Raw genomic sequence first — 18176 nt, forward strand, 5'->3', positions numbered from 1 at the left:
TTGGTAATTTTAAATTCTTTAAAATTTAAAGACTTAAATTTTAAACACATTAAATTAAAATTTGGACACATGAAAATTTTAATTGTAATAATATAGTTTATTTAACATAATGCCTCTGAAGTATTATCATTTTGGTGTATAATCAATATGATTCATAAATGAAATCATTATTTAATCAATAAGTTAATAATGAGAGAAATCAAAGAACTGAAGAGCTTCTTGATGAAAGTGAAAGATGAGAGTGAAAAAGTTGGCTTAATGCTCAACATTCAGAAAACTAAGATCATGGCATTGAGTCCCATCACTTTACTTCATGGCAAATAGATGGGGAAACCATGGAAACAGTGAGAGTCTTTATTTTGGGGGGCTCCAAAATCACTGCAGATAGTGACTGCAGCCATGAAATTAAAAGACGCTTGCTCCTTGGAAGAAAAACTATGACCAACCTAGACAGCATATTAAAAGGCAGAGACACTACTCTACCAACAAAGGTCCATCTAGTCAAAGTTACGGTTTTTCCAGGAGTCATGTATGGATGTGAGAGTTGGACTATAAAGAAAGCTGAGCGCTGAAGAATTGATGTTTTGAAATGAGGTGTTGGAGAAGACTCTTGAGAATCCCTTGGACTGCAAGGAGATCCAGCCAGTCCATCCTAAAGGAAATCAGTCCTGAATATTCATTGGAAGGATTGATGCTGAAGCTCCAATACTTTGGCCACCTGACGCGCAGAACTGACTTGTTGGAAAAGACCCTGATGCTGGGAAAGATTGAAGGCAGGAGGAGAAGGGGATGACAGCGGGTGAGATGGTTGGATGGCATCACCGGCACGATGGATGTGAGTTTGAGTAAGCTCTGGGCGTTGGTGATGGACAGGGAAGCCTGGTGTGCTGCAGTCCATGGGGTCATAAAGAGTCAGACACGACTGAGTGACTGAACTGAACTGATCGTGCATTCTTCTTTTTTGTATTAAGTCATTGAAGTCCAGCATTCATTTTGGGGAGCACATTTCAACTCCAACCAGCCTCATTTCCAACGCTGGGCCAGCCACACACGATGTTCTTCTGTTTGCTTGTCTTACATTGCTGTTTGCTCATTTGCTTACTTTCAGCTGTGCTGGGCCTTCCTTGCCGAGGGGGCTTTTCTCTGGTTGCGGCGGGTGGGGCTGCTCTTCACTGCAGTGTGCGAGTTTCTCGTTGCGGTGGCCTCTCGGTGCTGAGCTCGGACTCCAGGGCGCAGGCTTCAAAGCAGTGGCGTGGGGGCTCAGTCATTGCTCTTCCCAGGTTCTAGAACATAGGCCCGGCTGCTCTGAGGCATAGGGGATCTTCCCGGATGGGGGATTAAACCCGTGTCTCCTGCATCGGCAGGCAGATTCCTTACCACTGAGCTACCCGGGAATTCCCCGTCTATTTTGGTTTGGTTTTATTGGTCACGTCTCACGGCTGGCAGGGTGTTAGTCCCCTAGTCAGAGACTGAACCCAGGCCCGTGGCAGTGAAAGTGAGAAGTCCTAACCACTGGGCTGCCAGGGAACTCCCCACTTGTGGCGTTATGGACTGCATCGTGTCCGCCCCCCAGTTCATACATTGGAATCCTAATTCCCAGTATCTAAGAACTTGGCCTATTTGGAAACAGGGTCCTTACAGATGTCATCAGTTAAAATGAGGTCAGAGTAGAGTAGGGTGGGCCCCTAATCCAATGTGACTAATGTCCTTATGAAAAGGGGGCATTTGGGTACACGCGTGCCGACAGGGAAGAGGCCACGTGAAGATGAAGGCGGGGATCAGGGCAATGCTTCTATATATGAGCCGTAGAACACCAAAGATAGCCAGCAAACCACCAGAAGCTAGGGGAGAAGCAGAGAAGAGATTCTTCCTCCCTGTCCTCAAAGGAAACCAAGCCTGCTGGCCCCTTGATCCCGGCCTTCTAGCCTCCAGATCTATGAGGCAATAAATCTCACTGCTGGAGCCACTCGGTGTGGGTGCTCTGTTGAGGTAGTCAAGCAAATTAATACAGGTGGACAGTGGTTGCCGTATGGGACAGTCCAGCATTGTCTCATTTAATTCTCCAGACACATTCTAAGGTTGGTACTACGATTATTCCCATTTATGGGTGAGGAAACTGAAACCAAACCCTGCCCCCCTAGGTCTCACACTCGGCAGGCAGCAAAGCCAGGATTGGAATCTAGACAGTTGGTGCAGGGCCAGGTGCTAAGCCTCTGTCTGCCGAGGATGGTTCCAGGTCACACGTTAAGTCCCTGTTTTTCCCACGCAGAACAGCTGTCCTGCCCCGAGCCTGAGCCACCGCTGGGCATGGAGGGGTTCCATTCTACCCATCTGGGCACCAGGCAGCCGGGTCCCCTCTTAGGTAATGTGCCGTCTCCTCCCACTTTCTGAAACGTGGCTCATTTCCTTGGTGCTCCTGACCCACGGGCCGAGAAGCCGGGCTGCGATGATGGCACTGTCAAGGTATGCGACCCCGATCCCTCACCTCCCTGCCCACTCAGGGCGGAATCTCGCCCTCCCACCTCGCAGCTGCTCCGAAAATTCCTGGCATCTCTCAGTGGCCCTGCTCGCAGTCCTCATTCACACCTGTAACCTGCCAACTGAAGGGAAGCGGTGCAGTGAAGGGCATCTCCATTGTTGGCGTGAGATCCGCTCTGCCAGGAGCTCCTGCCCACTCTTCTCCCATCACGGCTAAACTGATCCCATTCTGTGGACGTCTAGGCTGGGCAAACGCCGCTGGATGTTCCTCCAGGAGTGTAGGGCTTGGCTTGGGTCACCCTGGGTGGAAGGGTGGAGAGAGAAGGTTCACCTGACTCAGATGCCCAGGGCAGGGTGGCCTCACACCTGGGCCTGCCTGAGGAATGGAAATTAGGCTCTAGGGCAGCTGGGGGAGTGTCTCCAATCTCCCCCAACCAACTCAGGGTGACCCCAGGGAAGGCAGGACCTTACATGACCATACCCCCACCATCATCTATACCCTAGAAACGGAGATGGCACAAGGGCCTGGGGGAGAGAGAGAGGTGGCCAAGGGGATTCTGACCAACTGCCCCCAAAGACCTGGGACCAGGGAAAGAGGTGGATTAGGGGCCATGATTGGATGCCTGTCTTTCTTCTACAAAAGACAAGAGAGACCTTGCCTTTCCAAACCGCAAATGACCAAATAGGGTGTGTATGGAGCTATCTGTCTCCCCTCGCTGCTGCCTCCTGCTACAGGGCCTTTGCACGTGCCGTTCCTTCTGACCTGAGCTCATTCCCTTCCCTCCTCCTCGCATACTGCCTATTCGTGCCTCCCCACCTCCTTCCCATCTCCTCAATGCTCAGGCAGACCCCTGCTTCTCTTTTGCAGAGACTTGCTCTCATTAGACATGGCTTGGTTTGGTATCTGACTCACCCCCTTAACTGTCAGCCCAATGAAGGCATGGGTCATGTTTCCTGCTCATCTTTGGACCCACGTGCCCATTTCACATGTGGCAGACTGAGTCTCACAGGCTGTTAAGAGCCTGAACCAGGGTTTGAACCCTTATTTGCACCCAAGTCCTGTATCCTTAACCAATATCTGTCCTGGCTGCCTGAAGATAGAGGGTTCTAATAGAAGTCTGAGCAAGACCACTGCTCTGGAGATCTTGGAATGTTCCCCAGAGGAAGTGGTATTTGAGTTGGGGGAATTTGAGTAGGAGGAAGATGTTCTAGATGGATGGGTTAGCATAAAGAAGCCTCCAGAGGCAAAAGGGAAGAGGGATACTCCAAGGGCAGGGGGCTCAAAAGACTGAGATCAGGCCACGCTGGAACTATGCCTATCAGCTATCAGAGTGGGCGGTGGCCTTTGAAGCTTTTTGAAGAAGACACAGATGTGATTCCTCCTGTGGCAGGACGATAACCCTGGGCCTGGTGTGAAGGGTAAGGGCAAAGGCAGATGTTCAGAGAAGCAATACTGGTCAGGACGCTATTGCACAAGTCTGCGGTGGAGGTGGGCGGGGAGAGTGGGGGAGCAAACAGTGAGCAGGGCAGGTCGGAGCCTTGACTCTGTACCAAACCAGAGCTCTGTCACAACCTCGCTTGCGGAATTATCAAACAGCTACTTGGTGTCTGATCCATGGGAATTATACCTTACCTGTGAACTACAAATTCATTACAGCTGATGGTTTTGAGCACCTCAAATACCTGAATAGCAAATACAGAAACCCAGGGAATCCAAAAATCGTTACTACAGTTTTATCTAAGCTTGTTCCAGAGACATCCCACATGAAATTACTTTATTGATTCTTTCTTATCCTTGTTTTCTGGGCTTCTCTGGTGTCTCAGAGAATACCTTTGGCAGGTATTGGACCTGCCAGTATATTAGATGCAGGTTCAGGCCCTGAGTCGGGACAAGCCCCTGGAAAAGGAAATGGCAATCCACTCCAGTATTCATGCCTGGGAAATCCCATGGACAGAGGAGCCCGATGGGCTACAGTTCATGCGGTTGCAAAAGGCCTGGACACGACTTAGTGGCTAAACAACAACCATCTATTTGTTTCCGTACCTTTCTTTGGTGTAGTCCTTGGGTTACAACTGTATTCTTTGACATCTTTAAATTTCAATATTTGTTTTTCACTGGTTTGTTGGAACTTTAAATTTCCATAGATCCAAATGAAAAAGTAAAAATGTTTTAGATATTTCTTGGTATCAGAGCTTTGAGTTATTGGCCAATTAACTCTGGACTGGGTGGCCTATATCTGGGGGTTTCTCCCGAGGTGATTAAAGCCTGAACTGATGGTTATCAGGCTGAATTTACTATTAATAGTTCAACTTCACTTGTTACCTTGATCAGACTTTGAAAGTTCACACTTTTTATGCATGGTTTGTTTGTTTACAACTTAGAATGCCCCCTTCCTTCTTCTCAAATATCTTTCTATGCTTTCCTATTTTTATTAATCAGTGGTCCGATTTCCCTCTACCCTGCCTCATTGGTGGGGCTTTCTGGAGGAGATGAAGGGTCAGTTTCTCTCTGGTGGTCCTCTCCTCAGAAGGCCGCTTTGTACACCCCATGATGTACATCACCACTCAGTAGAACTTTCTGCAAGGGTGGATACTTCCTGTATCAACCATGTCTAGCTGGGTAGTGTCAAAGATAAAGTCAAATGCTAGTTAAAGAGGTAAGGATGGATTTTATTAAGCATTAGCTATCGAAATAGGGAAGAGAGCTGGCATAAACTGAACTCAACTTTGTTGAAACAAAATGCAATTTCTTTCTTTCTTTTTTTTTAACTGCTTCCGGTCTTGGTTGTGACTCAGGGACATTAGCGGCAGCATGCGGGATCTAGTCCCCTGACCAGGGATCGAACCCAGGCAGCCTGCATTCGGAGTTTGAGTCTTAGCCACTGGGCCACCAGGGGAATCCCTGAGAGGAGGGAGGCTGAGCAGGTGCACCAATTCTTAGATACCCTCACACTAGGAAGGAGAAAGAGTTCTTTCTTGCCGGGGAAGGAATGTGTATTCAGAGGGGCAGCGGCATAGCTGCTTGCTAGGTAACTATTAATCTCATCTCCTATTTTCTGTACCCTGATGCTTTGACACCTGGGGCTTTGCTGACCCTGGAGGGACCACCCCTCCCAGGAATAGCCAGTTCCTAGAGAGACAGTCAAAGATGTGGATGCTGGGAAAGATTGAGGGCAGGAGGAGAAGGGGGCGACAGAGGAGGAGACAGTTGGATGGCATCATCGACTTGATGGACATGAGTCTGAACAAGCTCCGAGAGATAGTGAAGGACAGGGAAGCCTGCCGTGCCGCAGTCCATGGGGTCGCAAAGAGTTGGCCACCACTGAGTAACTGAAGAACAAGAAGAGAGTCTTGCCCACGAGTGTGCTTTTCAAACACAGAGCCCACACTCCAGCCTCCTCCTGTATCAGGCTCAAATTCAGGGCAGCTGGTACCCAGCGCCAGGTTCCAGACAAATGGGACAACCCCTTGGCCCCAGAGCCTGCGGAAATCACTCAAAACAGCCACTTCTAAGCCTGCTGACCCCGCCTCACCCATTCCTTCTGGGGAAACCATAACAAAGGCTTTGGCCCGCAGGTCCTCCCCCTCCTTCCATCTCATGACCCCCCTGCCTCCCACCCACGCCCCCTGTTTCTCCGGGTGATCCCCTGTGGCATCCATGCCCTCTCCTCTTGGGAACTATGAGTAATGCATTGTCTTTTCAGTGGCAATTGTTTCCAGTTCTGTCAGTCATATTATATTTCACATTTTCTTTCTTTTAAAAAGTATTTATTTATTTTTGGCTGTGCTGGGTCTTCACTGCTGTGCGTGGGCTGTTCCCCAGTTGCAGCGAGAGGGAGGCCACTCCCGAGTTGTGGTGCTCAGGCTTCCCACCGTGGTGGTCTCTCTTGCGGAGCACGGGCTCTCGGGCACTCACGCGTCAGTAGTTGCAGCCCTTGGACTCCAGAGCGCAGGCTCAGTAGTTGCGGGGCACGGGCTCAGCTGCTCTGCGGCATGTGGGAGCTTCCTGGATCAGGGATCAAACCCTTGTCTCCCGAGTTGGCAAGCGGATTCTTTACCACTGAGTCATCAGGGAAGCCCTGCACATTTTTTTGTTTTAACACAATGTATTTCAGAACGGGAACTCACGACTCAGTATCGGTTGGTAGAAAAGGGCCTAGGAGTTTTCTCTGAGCTTGAGTCACAGGGGCTGGAGAGTTTTTCTGTTGCTTTTCTGGCGCCACGGTTCCAGCAGCTCCGAAGATGCAGACCCACTGTGACAAATGGGCTGGGACCGGCTCTGTAGGATCCCCATCCTTGGGGACCTTGGAGGGGGCCTGGCCAGGGAAGGCTGTGAGCTCACTGCAGACCCAGAGGCCACAGAGGAGGGTGCGGGAACTGCGAGGCTTTAGAATTTCTCTATCTTCTCCAGGGAGGTTTGGTCCGGGAGTAGCACCTCCACGGTGTAGCTGATGTGCTTGGGGTGGATCATGCTGTAGGTGTTGTCAAACCTCAGGACGTCTACATTGGCGGGACAGACATTCAGAGAGGACGCCCACCTGGGACCTCACCCTCCTGTCCAGGTACTAGACATGGGTGCCACTGCCACCCATGAGAGCCCGGAGCCAGGGCCCCCTATCTGGTGGGACCTGATGCACAGCAATGCACCCGCCCCCCACCCCCAGGTCCGGGAGGAGCCATTCCCTGCCAACACTCACAGACGCCGGCTTCCGTGCAGGTGAGGCTCCCATCCTCAGGCACCATGTGGGCATTGTAGCGCTGGCTGGCCAGCACCTCCGTCATCTCCCCGGCCCGCTGCCGCTCCCCCATCTTAGTCTTCAGGAAAACCCCGAAGCCGATGTCCCCTCCGTCCGACGCAAACTGCCACCTGCAGGCGACAGGGCCCCACTGACCGCCACCTGCCTGGGCTCCAGGCCCCTCCCGACCGTGCCCAGGTGTGTGTGTGTTGGGGGCGCCGTGCCCACCTGAGCACGCAGCCCGGGAACAGGATCTCGTTGTCCACCTGCAGGGAGGAGCCTCGGCCCACGGTCGCCTGGTGGTCGTACTGCACCCTCACATGGTTGCACAGGTAGTAATGCTGGGGCACGTCGCCCCCGTAGTTGATCTGTGGGCGAGGGTGGTGAGCGGGCGCCGCACCACGGCCATCTCCCCTTCCTTCCCGTCCTCTGGGCACCGGACCTTGGTCAGGCACTTGGGGTTGCCGTCGGGGTCAGTCATGGTCCCCCCGAACTCCATGGGCAGCTGGTCAGGGCTAATCAATTTCAGCAGCTCTTGCTTCCAGTTGCCTGTGGGGACAAATGTGGGGCTCTGTGGGGGGGGGGGTCAGGGGCTCAACAGAGGGCAGTGGGGCCAAGCCCAGGGCCGTCCTGTGCCATATGACAGCCTCCCCCTGCCTCCCACATGCTCTCAGTGCCTCCAGGACAGAAGCCAAGAAGATCTGGGTCCAAAGTGTCTGTGTGACCAGTTCCTGCCCCTTCAGCCCTGGTACCCCCCACTATCCATCCAGGTGTTGGCCCATGAGGCATCTTTTTTTTTTTTTTTTTTGGCCACGCCACGTAGTTTGTGGGATCTTAGTTCCCTGACCAGGGATCGAACCCGGGACCTCGGCAATAAAAGTGCTGAGTCTAACCACTGGACCACCATCTTTGCAGGGACTCAGATCAGTGTCTCCTGGAGCGTGAGGCTGAGCACAGGCTGGCTCTACCCTGGGCTTGCCTTTCCCTTGGAGACTGAACTCAGCCTTCCAGTCCGTCCCTGCCCTCAGCTCCTGCAGCTCCAGCACTCTCAGAACTGGGGGGCAAAGTGGATCAGCCCTCCTCCCCCAACGCTGCTCTGAGAAGCCAAGGTCGGTCCATGAAGGAACGAGAGCATTATGGGAGCAAAGCAGGAGGGAGCAGAGGCGAACACCCAACATACCCTGGGGTGTGGACACAGAAACAACAGGGACTCCCCCGTGCATTCTCCTTTAAGGGAAAAGAACTCTTCATTTCTAGGCCATTATTTCATGGAAAAAAATTAAAGACGTGTACAATGATTCATCTATAAGCATCTTCACGCCTCACTCTTCCCTAATGGTAAAAAAAAAAAAAAATTACAAACAACCTAACTTTTGGACTTGACCAAAATAGAATAAAGTTTATCACACGGTATGTGAAAAAGGTAGGTTGTAAAACAGTGTAACATGGTATGAACCCATTTTTTAAAATGAGTTTCTTTGAAAAGATAGTACATGTTAATAATAGTTCCTTGAGTGACAGGATTTACTCTTTCTTCCTTATATATTTCTATATTTTTCTAAATTTCCAAATTTTATCAGTTATGTAATTTGGAAAACCTGCATCTTATTCTCCCCGTTTTATGGGGGGAAACTGAGGAATCTGAGACCCAGACAGAGCCGGTGACTCAGCCCACTTGCAGCTCATAACAGACAAAGTCACTGTCAAATTCACGTCCCTCAATCCAGAATTGGGGGTCCTCACATAGGCTGCCTCTGGGGGTCTCTCAGAGCCCCCCTGGCCCCTCAGCCCTCTGGCAGGTGGACACATTGGCCTCAACAGTTGCTGCCTAAGGGAGTGGGTCCCGCAGAGCAGCTGTGTCCCCAAGCCTGGTGCCCTCGCGTTCGGGAACCCTCAGGTCTGCGGAGGGGCCGCCCTCAGCTCAGGCTTTCAGCTGCAGAGGAGCTGCCCACTCACCTCCGAGGATCACCACCTTCCTGCGCGTCTCCTCAGTGATGTACGGCTTGATCAGGTTGAAGGCCACCGGGAAGAGCTTGGGGGCTGAGACAGGCACTGTTTCAGGGTTTCCTGGGGTCTCCTTTCCCTGCCTGTTGCCTCCATGTCCCCTGCATCGCCCCCCACCCCACTTATGCATATACGGAACTGGTTCACTCACCTTTCACAATAATTAAATTCTTCAAAATCTCAGGGTAGTTTGCCTCAAGTGCCGAGAAAAACTGTAGGGTCAAATTCAGGTCAACACACAAGACGCAGGTGCCTAAATGCCGCCCCCCTAGGGCCCTGAGGCCTCTCCAGACGCCCCAAAACCCCCCAGGCAAGAGGAGCTCCCGCTGTCCAGTCTGTTGGGTCCCCATCACAGGCACGCCCCCGAGGCCACTAGCGCAAATTCTGGACAGATTTCCAGGGGATGACCCCACCTCCTGCAGACCAAAAAGTCCCCCTCAGTTATGTCTCTGGAAGATTCCCCTCTATGTGGCTTTGGGAACAAAACACGTCCAGCATACTGCTGCTGCTAAGTCGCTTCAGTCGTGTCCGACTCTGTGCGACCCCATGGGATTTTCCAGGTAAGAGTACTGGAGTGGGGTGCCATTGTCTTCTCCGGCTTCCAGCATAAGAAACATTCAAAGTTGCAAGGCATGGCTTTTTTTTTTTTTCTTAAATTGGAGTGTAATTTACATACCGTAAATTTCACCCTTTCACAGTGTAGAGCTCAGCGGCTTCAGTGTATGCACCAAGCTGCGCAACCGTCAGCACTGTCTGGTTGCAGAATCTTCTCACCACGCCGGAAGAAACCCCGTACCATTAGCAGTCACCCCTTCCCCACTCCCTGCAGCCCTGGCTGACTACCAGTGTGCTTTCTGTCTCTGATGGATTTACCTAATCTGGATATTTCATATCAAGGGAATATATGTGGCCTTTTGAGTCTGGTGTTCTCAATTTAGTACGTTTTCATAGTGGTTCTTTTTTTTTTTTTTTTTTCTTTTTCAGACCTCGTTGCACAGCTTATGGGATTAGTTTCCCAACCAGGGATTGAACCTGCGCTCCTTGCACTGGAAGCATGGAATCTTATCCACTGGACTGCCGGGAAGTCGCTCGTGGTGGTTCTTGAAATGTTAAAATTTTTAGGTTCTCTGCTATCCTGCATTGAGCAGAAAGAAAAGGCAGGCTGGCTGCCGCGGGGGAGGCAGATCTTATCAGGGTCTCCCTTCCTTCCTCAGGACCCCCGAAGATGACTTGCTCCCAGCCCCCTCCCAGTTAAGAGAGGGGTGAGCGGGGAGGGAGTATAAAAGGGGAAGGGACACCCACGGGGACCCTGACCGGCCTGGGGACCAGGCCCTGTTGCTGTGACCTCCCGGACGTGCGGTGGTGATATTGGGGTGATGGCTGTGGCTTGGCACAGCCGTAAGACACTTCGGGTTTGAAAGGATCCCTGCAGGGTCTTCCCTGGTGATCCAGTGGGTCAAGAATCCACCTTCCACTGGAGGGAGCGTGGGTTGGATCCCTGGTCAGGGAACTAAGATCCCACAAGCCTCAACGAGAGAGAAGTCTGTGCGCCACAGGGAAGATCTGGCAGCCAAAATCAGTAAATACATACATATTTAAAAAGAAAGAAAAGGAGCCGCAAACCTGTGGGTGGAGTTGGAGAACCTCCCCACACACAGCCCACACCAGCAAGCGAGGGGACACCAGGCCCCCTGGGTGGGGCGCACTCACCTCCTGGACAAGTTCCACTCCTGGCTTCCACAGATGCCTCAGGCTCAGCCCCTCAAAATCAAAAACAGTCGAGATTTTCTCCACTTTCTTCCCCAACTGCAAGGGAATGCTGAGAGGTGAGACCCCAGGAGGGCCTGTGCCCCCTGCAGCCCACAGGAGGTAGGGCTGGGCCCGGCTTATCCTGGTTCCACCTGGCGTGGAGGTTTCATGCCAGGAAGCCAGGTGCAGGGAGACAGGGCCGTCCCGAAGGGCACCCTCCCCTCCTCTGCCCCTGGGAAGGCAGGTCACCCGAACCGTGTCCACTCGGAGGTGCTGGGAGGAGCCGAGGAGCTCCGGGAGGCAGGTGCCCCGTGCTGGGGGCTGCCTTGGAGGGGGCCAGATTTCGGCGGCCCAGGGGGCTGGGAGGGGCCCTGGGACCCCCACCTCCTGGCTCTGCTGCTCGCAGTCTCGCAGGAGCAGCTCCAGGCTCCAGAAGTTGAATCTGAGAATCTCTTGTTTGGAGACGGAGAAGAGGAGGCCCTTGAGATCCAGGCCTCTGATGATGTGGTACCAGACGGGGCTGCCCTCCCTGTCGTGCCCGCAGAAGCCACTGGGCTCGTACAGCCTGACCACCTGGATGGATGCACGAGAGGGCAGGGCTGGGCGCTGGGGGCGGGTTTGGTGGAGAGCTGGGCGCTGGGGCGGGCAGGGCGCCGGGGGCTCACCTCTGAGGGCTGCCACGTGAGGATGTTGTCCAGATCTTGTTGCTTCCGGAACTTCACATGCTAGAGACACGGGGGGCAGGGGTCGCGCAGCTAAAGACCCCTCCTGAGCCGAAGGGTCTGCGGGGACCCAGGGACGCGAGGCCAGGCCCCGCTGCCCGCAACCACTGAGGACCTGCCAGGGCATTCCGGGCTCCACGGACCCAGAACTGAGGGTGGGGACGTGAGGGGGACGGAGGAGACGGGGTCTGACACAGATGAGGATGGAAAGACTCCGAAAGGACCTCGTGAAGCCTGCATCCATAGCTGCCTCTCCCTGAGTCGTCCCTCCTGGTCCCCGGCTCCAGTCCCCACATGGCTTCCCAGGGAGTCCCACAAGCAGGGTCAGACCAACCCCAACTCCAATCCCAGCTCCCAGTCACCCTTAGTCAAAAGCTTGGACCCCCGAGGTGGCCTGCTGGGTCCCCGGGGATGGGCCTGGGCCACCCACTCAGCAGCATCTCTCCCCTTTCTCTCTAAGGCATGACCTCCTGGGTGCCTGGGTTACTCCAGCTCCCCTGCACCTCAGGGCCTTTGCACGGCCCTGCCCTCTGTCTCCAGTCGTCACACAGCTGCCTCCTTTTGGGCGTTCGTGCCGGAGCCAACACATCACCCTCAGCAAGGAAGGCCTTCCTGCCCTCTCTCGCTTCCTTCTGCCTCACTGTCTTGGTGGCAACTTCCACTCTCAGGAACTGACTTGTCTATTTATTTTTCTGGTTTCTTTTCTCTCTCTTTCCGCCACTGCACTCTCCCCAGTGCGAGAACCAGCGAGGCTCACTTTTGAGGTGCAGTAGATGGTCGTTGCAAGAAAGGAAGGAGGGAAGGAAAGAGGAAAAGAAGGAAGGAAGAAGGATGGAAAGAAGAAAAGACCGGGAATTCCTGGCAGTCCAGTGGTTAGGACTCTGGGCTTTCGTGGCTGAAGGCCCGCATTCAGTCCCTGGCCCACGAGCTAAGATGCCACAAAGGGCAGGAAACGGGGCCGGCAGGTGTTGCCCTCACCTTCCGCAGCATGTCCTCTGATTTCTTCAGGTCAAAGCTCCGAGCTGCAAGGAGGAGATAGGGTGGTGGTTGTGGACTCCTGGGGGCAGTGAGTCCTAGCTTGGGCCCCTCGGTGGGTTACTGGCCTCTGGGTTACTGTCCACTCAGAGGTGCTGGGAGGAGTCCAGGGGCTCAGGGAAGAATGCTCTGGACGCCCAGTGCTTGGGGGCTGCCTTGGAAGGGTCAGGCCGTGGCTACCCAGGGGGCTGGGAGGGCTCCCCGGCCCCCTTACCTCTTGCCTCCCTGATTCCCTGGGCTGATGGCAGTGGGTGTGCCTCTGGGTGGGCCTTGGTGGTGGCAGGTAGAGAAAGAAGGCACTACCCACGAGGAAGCTAGGAAGACAAGGTGCCCAGAGAAACAGCAGATGGAGTCCCTGCCACACCCAAGGCCACTGCCAGGGCCCTGGGGACCCTGTTGCACCCAGGGTTCTTTTCCTAATGCTCCAAAGGCATGAAGAGATCAGACCCTCCAAATCTGGTGGAATCACAGAGCCGGGAATTATGTAAATCAAGAGCCTCTTCCACTCTCAAATATCACTAAGGATGCCAATGAAGTTTTGTTTATTTAGGTTATATCTGTTGATACTTACTTGATTAGAAATTAAAATTGTACACAGAAGCTGTGTACACAGATAATACATATTTGTGGTTGCTTCCAATGCCTGTGATTTGGGGCAACTTGTGACACAAGAGAGACCTCATATGCCCTTGACCTTCATCCCATGTTGCCGTCCATGCTCACCTCGGAGCCAGCGGAGCAGGAAGTAGTCGTCGGTGCTGGGCAAGACGGCCAGGACATCCTGCACGTTCTCCCGGAACTGAGGGCAGAGCAGGGAGAGAGCCGGGTGGGCAGGGCTCCGCAGTGCCCCACGGCCGCAGGGGACAGGCCAGTCCCACAGGCCTGCAGACCCCGCCTGCCCGCGGGAAACAGGCTGCCTGAGCAGAGGGGGCCCACCTGTGCTGGGGGAGCCAAGGCTTGGGCCAAGTCACAACAGTTCCCTTCCTCCCTTTGGGAAATGGCATAATAGTGATGAACCAGTTGCCCAAAGAGAGAATGAGATGTAGATTTTTTTTTTTTTCTTTTCCTTTTTTATTTTGGCTGCACCATGTGGCTCGTGGGATCATAGTTCCCAACCAGGGATTGAACCCAGGCCCTCAGTAGTGAAACTGCAGAGTCTCAACCTCTGGACCTGCCTGGGAATTCCCTGAAATGTGGAATAAATGAGATTAATAGGGCTGACACTTCCCTTACATCAATGGGGGCAGGGTAGGTCCTCTTAAGGGCCCAGCTCTCCATCCTCAGGGAACCCCCAGGTCAATTCAGGTGGGAGGGTAAGTGACATGGGATCTAGGCTCAGAGAGGTAGAGCACTTTTCCCAGAGTCACACAGCAAGAGGCAAATCATGGGTTTGATCAAGACCCCATCATCCAGGCCTGAATGAGGGGTGACTCCACCCAGCCTGAGAAGACCCTCTGCAGACAGGCCCCAGGAGGTGATGGGGCAGTTTAGCTGGGCCCCAGCCCTCTCCAGGGGCTGAGGGCTGCCGGTGCCACTTCTGTGTGAATGTCACTGACTCTGAGACATAACCAGCTCTCGGGACTCATGGACCTGGACCAGGACTCAGCAGTCCCAGTGCTGTCTGGCCTGAGTCATTCTCCTCTTCCTGCGTTTCAGTCTCCTTTGACTCCAAGTAGGAGGGTCAAAGAACTAGCTCTAGGCCCCCCAGCCCCAAATGAGCTGATAACCTCTGTCCTCAGAAACACAAGGAAGGGATTTCCCTCATGGTCCAGTGGGTAAGACTGCAAGCTCCCAGCGCAGGGGACCTGGGCTTGATCCCTGGTCAAAGAAGGAGATCTCAAATGCTGCAACAAAGACCGAGCATGCCACAGCTAAGAACCGATGCAGCCAAATAAACGGAGAATTTTTTTTAACACATATTTAAAGAAAGAAAGAAGCACAAGGGAGTGTTTGGCCCTGAGCTAATCACTTGATTCATCCTGAGGCGATACCACTAGTACACCCGTTCCCCCGCCAAGGGAGGAATCTGAGGCTCACATGACCTGCTCTGCCAAGATCTGGACCTAATTCTGTTTGTTTGTTTTGGCTGAGTCACGGGGCTTGTGGGATCCTCGTTCCTGGACTAGGGATCTAACCCTGGCCCTTGGCGGTGAAAGCAACGAGTCCCAGCCTCGGGACAGCCAGAGAGGCCCCTGGACCTAATCCTCGACCCCAGTTGTCTAGTAACAGGGCTTATTCTCCCAGCCTAGCTGGAATCTGCCCTCTTTCAGATGTAGAATTCTTCGAAGGCAGGATTCAGGGCCTCCCTCCATGCTACTGAGGTGAGCGACTGTGCCTGGAGCCCTCACTTGCCGTTTTCAGGCACGAGAGAAAGACCCCAACGAGCTAGAAAGAACGCGTGCCTGCTCCTGAGTCCCCCAGGTCATATCTAAGGCTGGGACCTGCCACCCTTGCAGCGCTCACCTGTGGGGCCCAATAGGGTGGCCACTAATATCTGAGACGTGGCCAGTCTAAATCGAGATCTGCCGTGAGTATGAGATACACACAGGATTCCGAAGACTTAGTACCAAAAAAATCTCAGCAACCCTTTTATATTGATTACAGGTTGTTGCAATTGATTACATATCACTGTTGCAACGGTAACAACTTGGCTCTATTGGGTTAAATATATTCTAGGGAATTCCCCGGCAGTCCAGTGGTTGGGACACGGCTTTCACTGCCGAGGCCCAGGGCCAGTTCCTGGTCCAGCAACTAAGATCCTACAATCCGGCCAAAAGTAAATGAGCAAAATATATTATCAAAATTGATCTCACTTGTTTCTTTTCCCTTTTTTCATGTGGCTGCTAGAAGTGACATAGGCAGCCTGCATTTGCGGTTCGTGTTATGTCTCTATTGGACAGCGTTAGTGCGGACGCTGGTCTCCAAGACCCTCAGAGTTGGGAAGAGACCTGGGGCTACAGAGCTCAGAGGGACCTCCGGGGCCCCTGGGGCATTAGGAGAAACTGAGGCCCGTGTAGGACCCTCCCCTCCCCCACCCCCTGCCACACTCACCTGGGCCAGTGCCCTCTCCTGCGAGGGGCTCAGGTCACCCACTTGCCCACTCATGCTGCCCACAGCGGTGTGGGGTCCGGCTCCCTGGTCCTGCGTGCAGGCCCCACTGTGTGTCTCCCTGCAGGCCCTCCTGTCTTCTGCTGAGCTGGTAGCTACGCCCATGCCTACCCCTGTCCAGAAGCCCCACCCCTTCCTGCCAGGCCTGTCCTCTCTTCCTGGCCGAGGTCATTCCTTGCCAGGTGCCTAGGGCACTGACCCTTGACCTGACCGGCCTGGATTCACATCCTCCTCTGTGAAACAAGGGCAGGGAAGCTTGCCCCACAGCATGTTGAAAGGTGATGCCGCCTGTCGTTACACACACAGGGGCTGCTCTCCACCCTGCCTCCCGGCGCCGCCCCCCCCCCCCCCGCCCCCGCCTCCTGTGTTCCCAGCAGGAGCCTCCTTGAGCCAGGAAGGCCACCACTCACCCCCGACAGAGGCCTGGAACCTCACTGTGTGTCCCAGACTCCAGTGGCCGTCCCATGTGTCTGGAGCAACTGCCCATGACTCCCCAGGCCCAGATCCAGCAGGTGGGTGTGTCACCTGGAGCTGGGTCACACCTGGCCTCCAGTGAGCGGTGACAGGGGCTCCTGGCTAGTCAGCTGCCCCAGCTGCGGACAAGAAGAAAGCCAGAGCCCAAAACCAGGACACGGGGGGCTCGTGTGCTCATGGGACCTGCACACAGTAGGTGCTTGTCTGAGAGAAGCACTCCCACAGTGTACCCAGTAGGTGCTCAATAAGAGCTTGCCAAAGAAGTGATGGCAAGGGAAGCTGGAAGGGGCCGCCTCTCCCTTTTCGGTTCTGATACGGGTCTCTGGTGCCTCAGCTTGCCCCCTGACTGGGCCCCACCCCAGGGTCACGTGAGTTCTCTGCCAATGAAACCACCCCTGCACTCGTGTGCCTTGGCTAAGGTGTTACCCTCAGCAGGAATAAGGGACCAGGTCAGTTAGGACAGGTGTGAAGTCGGCCTTCAAGGGTGAAATAGCCCCCTCTCTTCCCGCTGACCTATTCTCGCTCCCTCTTTTTCACCTTCTCCCTCCCTCCTTTCTTCTTTCTTCTCTTCCTTCCCATTTTTCTCTCTATTTTCCTTTTTCTCGACCGTGCAGCCTGCAGGATCTTAAGTCCCCCTGAGATTTGCACCCACGCCCCTGCCATGGAAGCGTAGAATCCTAGCCACTGGGCCCTTTCCTCTGTCTTTCAACATTTCTTAAGAGCTGACTGTGCCAGGCCACCGGAGGCTGACTGTGTCCATAAGACCCAGGCCCTGGCCTGGAGGGGCCTCGCAGACAGGCAGACCCATGGCTCTGACCCTGGGCTAGCCGAGCCGCAATGTGCAGCCTGGAGGCCCCGAACCTGCCTGGGGGCTGGGTTGTCAGAGAAGGGTGCCCAGAGAGAGAAGGCAGAGCGTGCTTTGAAAACACGTAACAGTGTGAGGCCTGCAAAGGGAAGGGGGCTTTACACCATAGGAACAGCATGTGCGAAGCCCCAGAGGCATGCGGCTGCCTGGTTTCTCGTGAAGGGGACGCAGGGACCATGGTGGGGGAGGGGCTTGGAGCAGAGGACGGCCTCTGGCTACAGGCGGAGGGTGGCTCTTAGGGGCGAGCCTGAGGGAGGGACGAAAGAGGGGCCCAGGTGAGGGGCAGAGTGCTGACCCGGGGGAGTGTGTTACTGTCCCGGGGCTGCCTTAACAAAGTCCCAACAGACTGGGCGGCTTCAAACAACAGGAGTTTATTCTTTCACAGATCTGGAGGCTAGAAGTCTGAAATCGAGGTGCCACGTTCCCTCTGAAACTCCGGGAGAATCCTTCATTGCCTCTCAGCTTCCGGAGGTGGCCGTCACCCTTGGCGTTCCTAGGTTGGTAGCTGCAGCACGCCAACCTCTGCCCGTCTTCGCGTGGCGCGGTCCCTGGGCGCCCATGTGTGTTCACATGACACTTCCGCGTCTCATCAGGACACCAGCTGTATCGGATTAGGGTCCACACCGAGGACCTCGTCTTTGCTTGATTACATGTACAAAGACCCTGTTTCCAAATGCCAGTCATAGGGACCTGAGAGGTAGGACTTCAGGTATGTCTTTTCAGGGGACACAGTTCAACCCGTAACAGAGAGAACAAGTAGTCTCACTGAATGTCCCCCTGGGGGCAGCCTTGATCCCTCCCTGGCTTTCACAGGTCCGGCCCACAGAGGCCTGGTCGCCCCGCGCTGGCCAGGAACAGAGACCCCGCCAAGACTAAACTTGGTACCATGGCGCCCTCTGCTGTCCAGGTGTAGCAAGGGCAGTCCGGTTCCTGAAGGCGACCCCCTCGCAGGGCCGCTTGGAGACCTCCTACTTTTTCAGCCCTGGAAGAGCCCTCAGTCCTGAG

The 18176-nt window shown here is 54.2% G+C and overlaps 1 protein-coding gene across 3 annotated transcripts; it reads right to left on the reverse strand.

The window, feature by feature from the left end:
* Positions 1-5127: 5127 nt before the first annotated feature.
* On the reverse strand, positions 5128-15914 carry LOC101112166 (putative SEC14-like protein 6). 3 transcript variants are annotated; one of them, XM_042234837.2, is made up of 12 exons: positions 15776-15914; positions 13448-13523; positions 12668-12711; positions 11633-11692; positions 11352-11540; positions 10929-10979; positions 9370-9430; positions 9171-9254; positions 7657-7763; positions 7443-7582; positions 7176-7345; positions 5128-6978 (listed from the first exon to the last, which is right to left on the reverse strand). In XM_042234837.2, the coding sequence occupies exons 1-12, from the start codon at positions 15827-15829 to the stop codon at positions 6866-6868; spliced, it is 1149 nt and encodes a 382-aa protein (XP_042090771.1). In that variant the 5' UTR covers positions 15830-15914; the 3' UTR covers positions 5128-6865. The 3 variants fall into 3 exon arrangements, with proteins under 3 accessions (XP_042090771.1, XP_027812573.2, XP_042090770.1); XM_027956772.3 differs by having other exon boundaries at positions 10929-11024; XM_042234836.2 differs by having other exon boundaries at positions 10929-11540.
* Positions 15915-18176: the final 2262 nt, after the last annotated feature.

Source organism: Ovis aries, chromosome 17 (assembly GCF_016772045.2).
Source record: "Ovis aries strain OAR_USU_Benz2616 breed Rambouillet chromosome 17, ARS-UI_Ramb_v3.0, whole genome shotgun sequence".
Lineage (NCBI taxonomy): Eukaryota > Metazoa > Chordata > Mammalia > Artiodactyla > Bovidae > Ovis > Ovis aries.

Bases quoted from the DNA above. Each gene is read 5' to 3' on its own strand.
- LOC101112166 (XM_042234836.2), bottom strand. From the start codon at position 15,829: ATGAGTGGGCAAGTGGGTGACCTGAGCCCCTCGCAGGAGAGGGCACTG. The intron at 7,764-9,170 runs GTGAGTGGGCAG...TTGTCCCCACAG, and splicing joins GAAGGTGGTGATCCTCGGAG to GCAACTGGAAGCAAGAGCTG. The intron at 6,979-7,175 runs GTGAGTGTTGGC...CCGCCAATGTAG, and splicing joins CTGCACGGAAGCCGGCGTCT to ACGTCCTGAGGTTTGACAAC.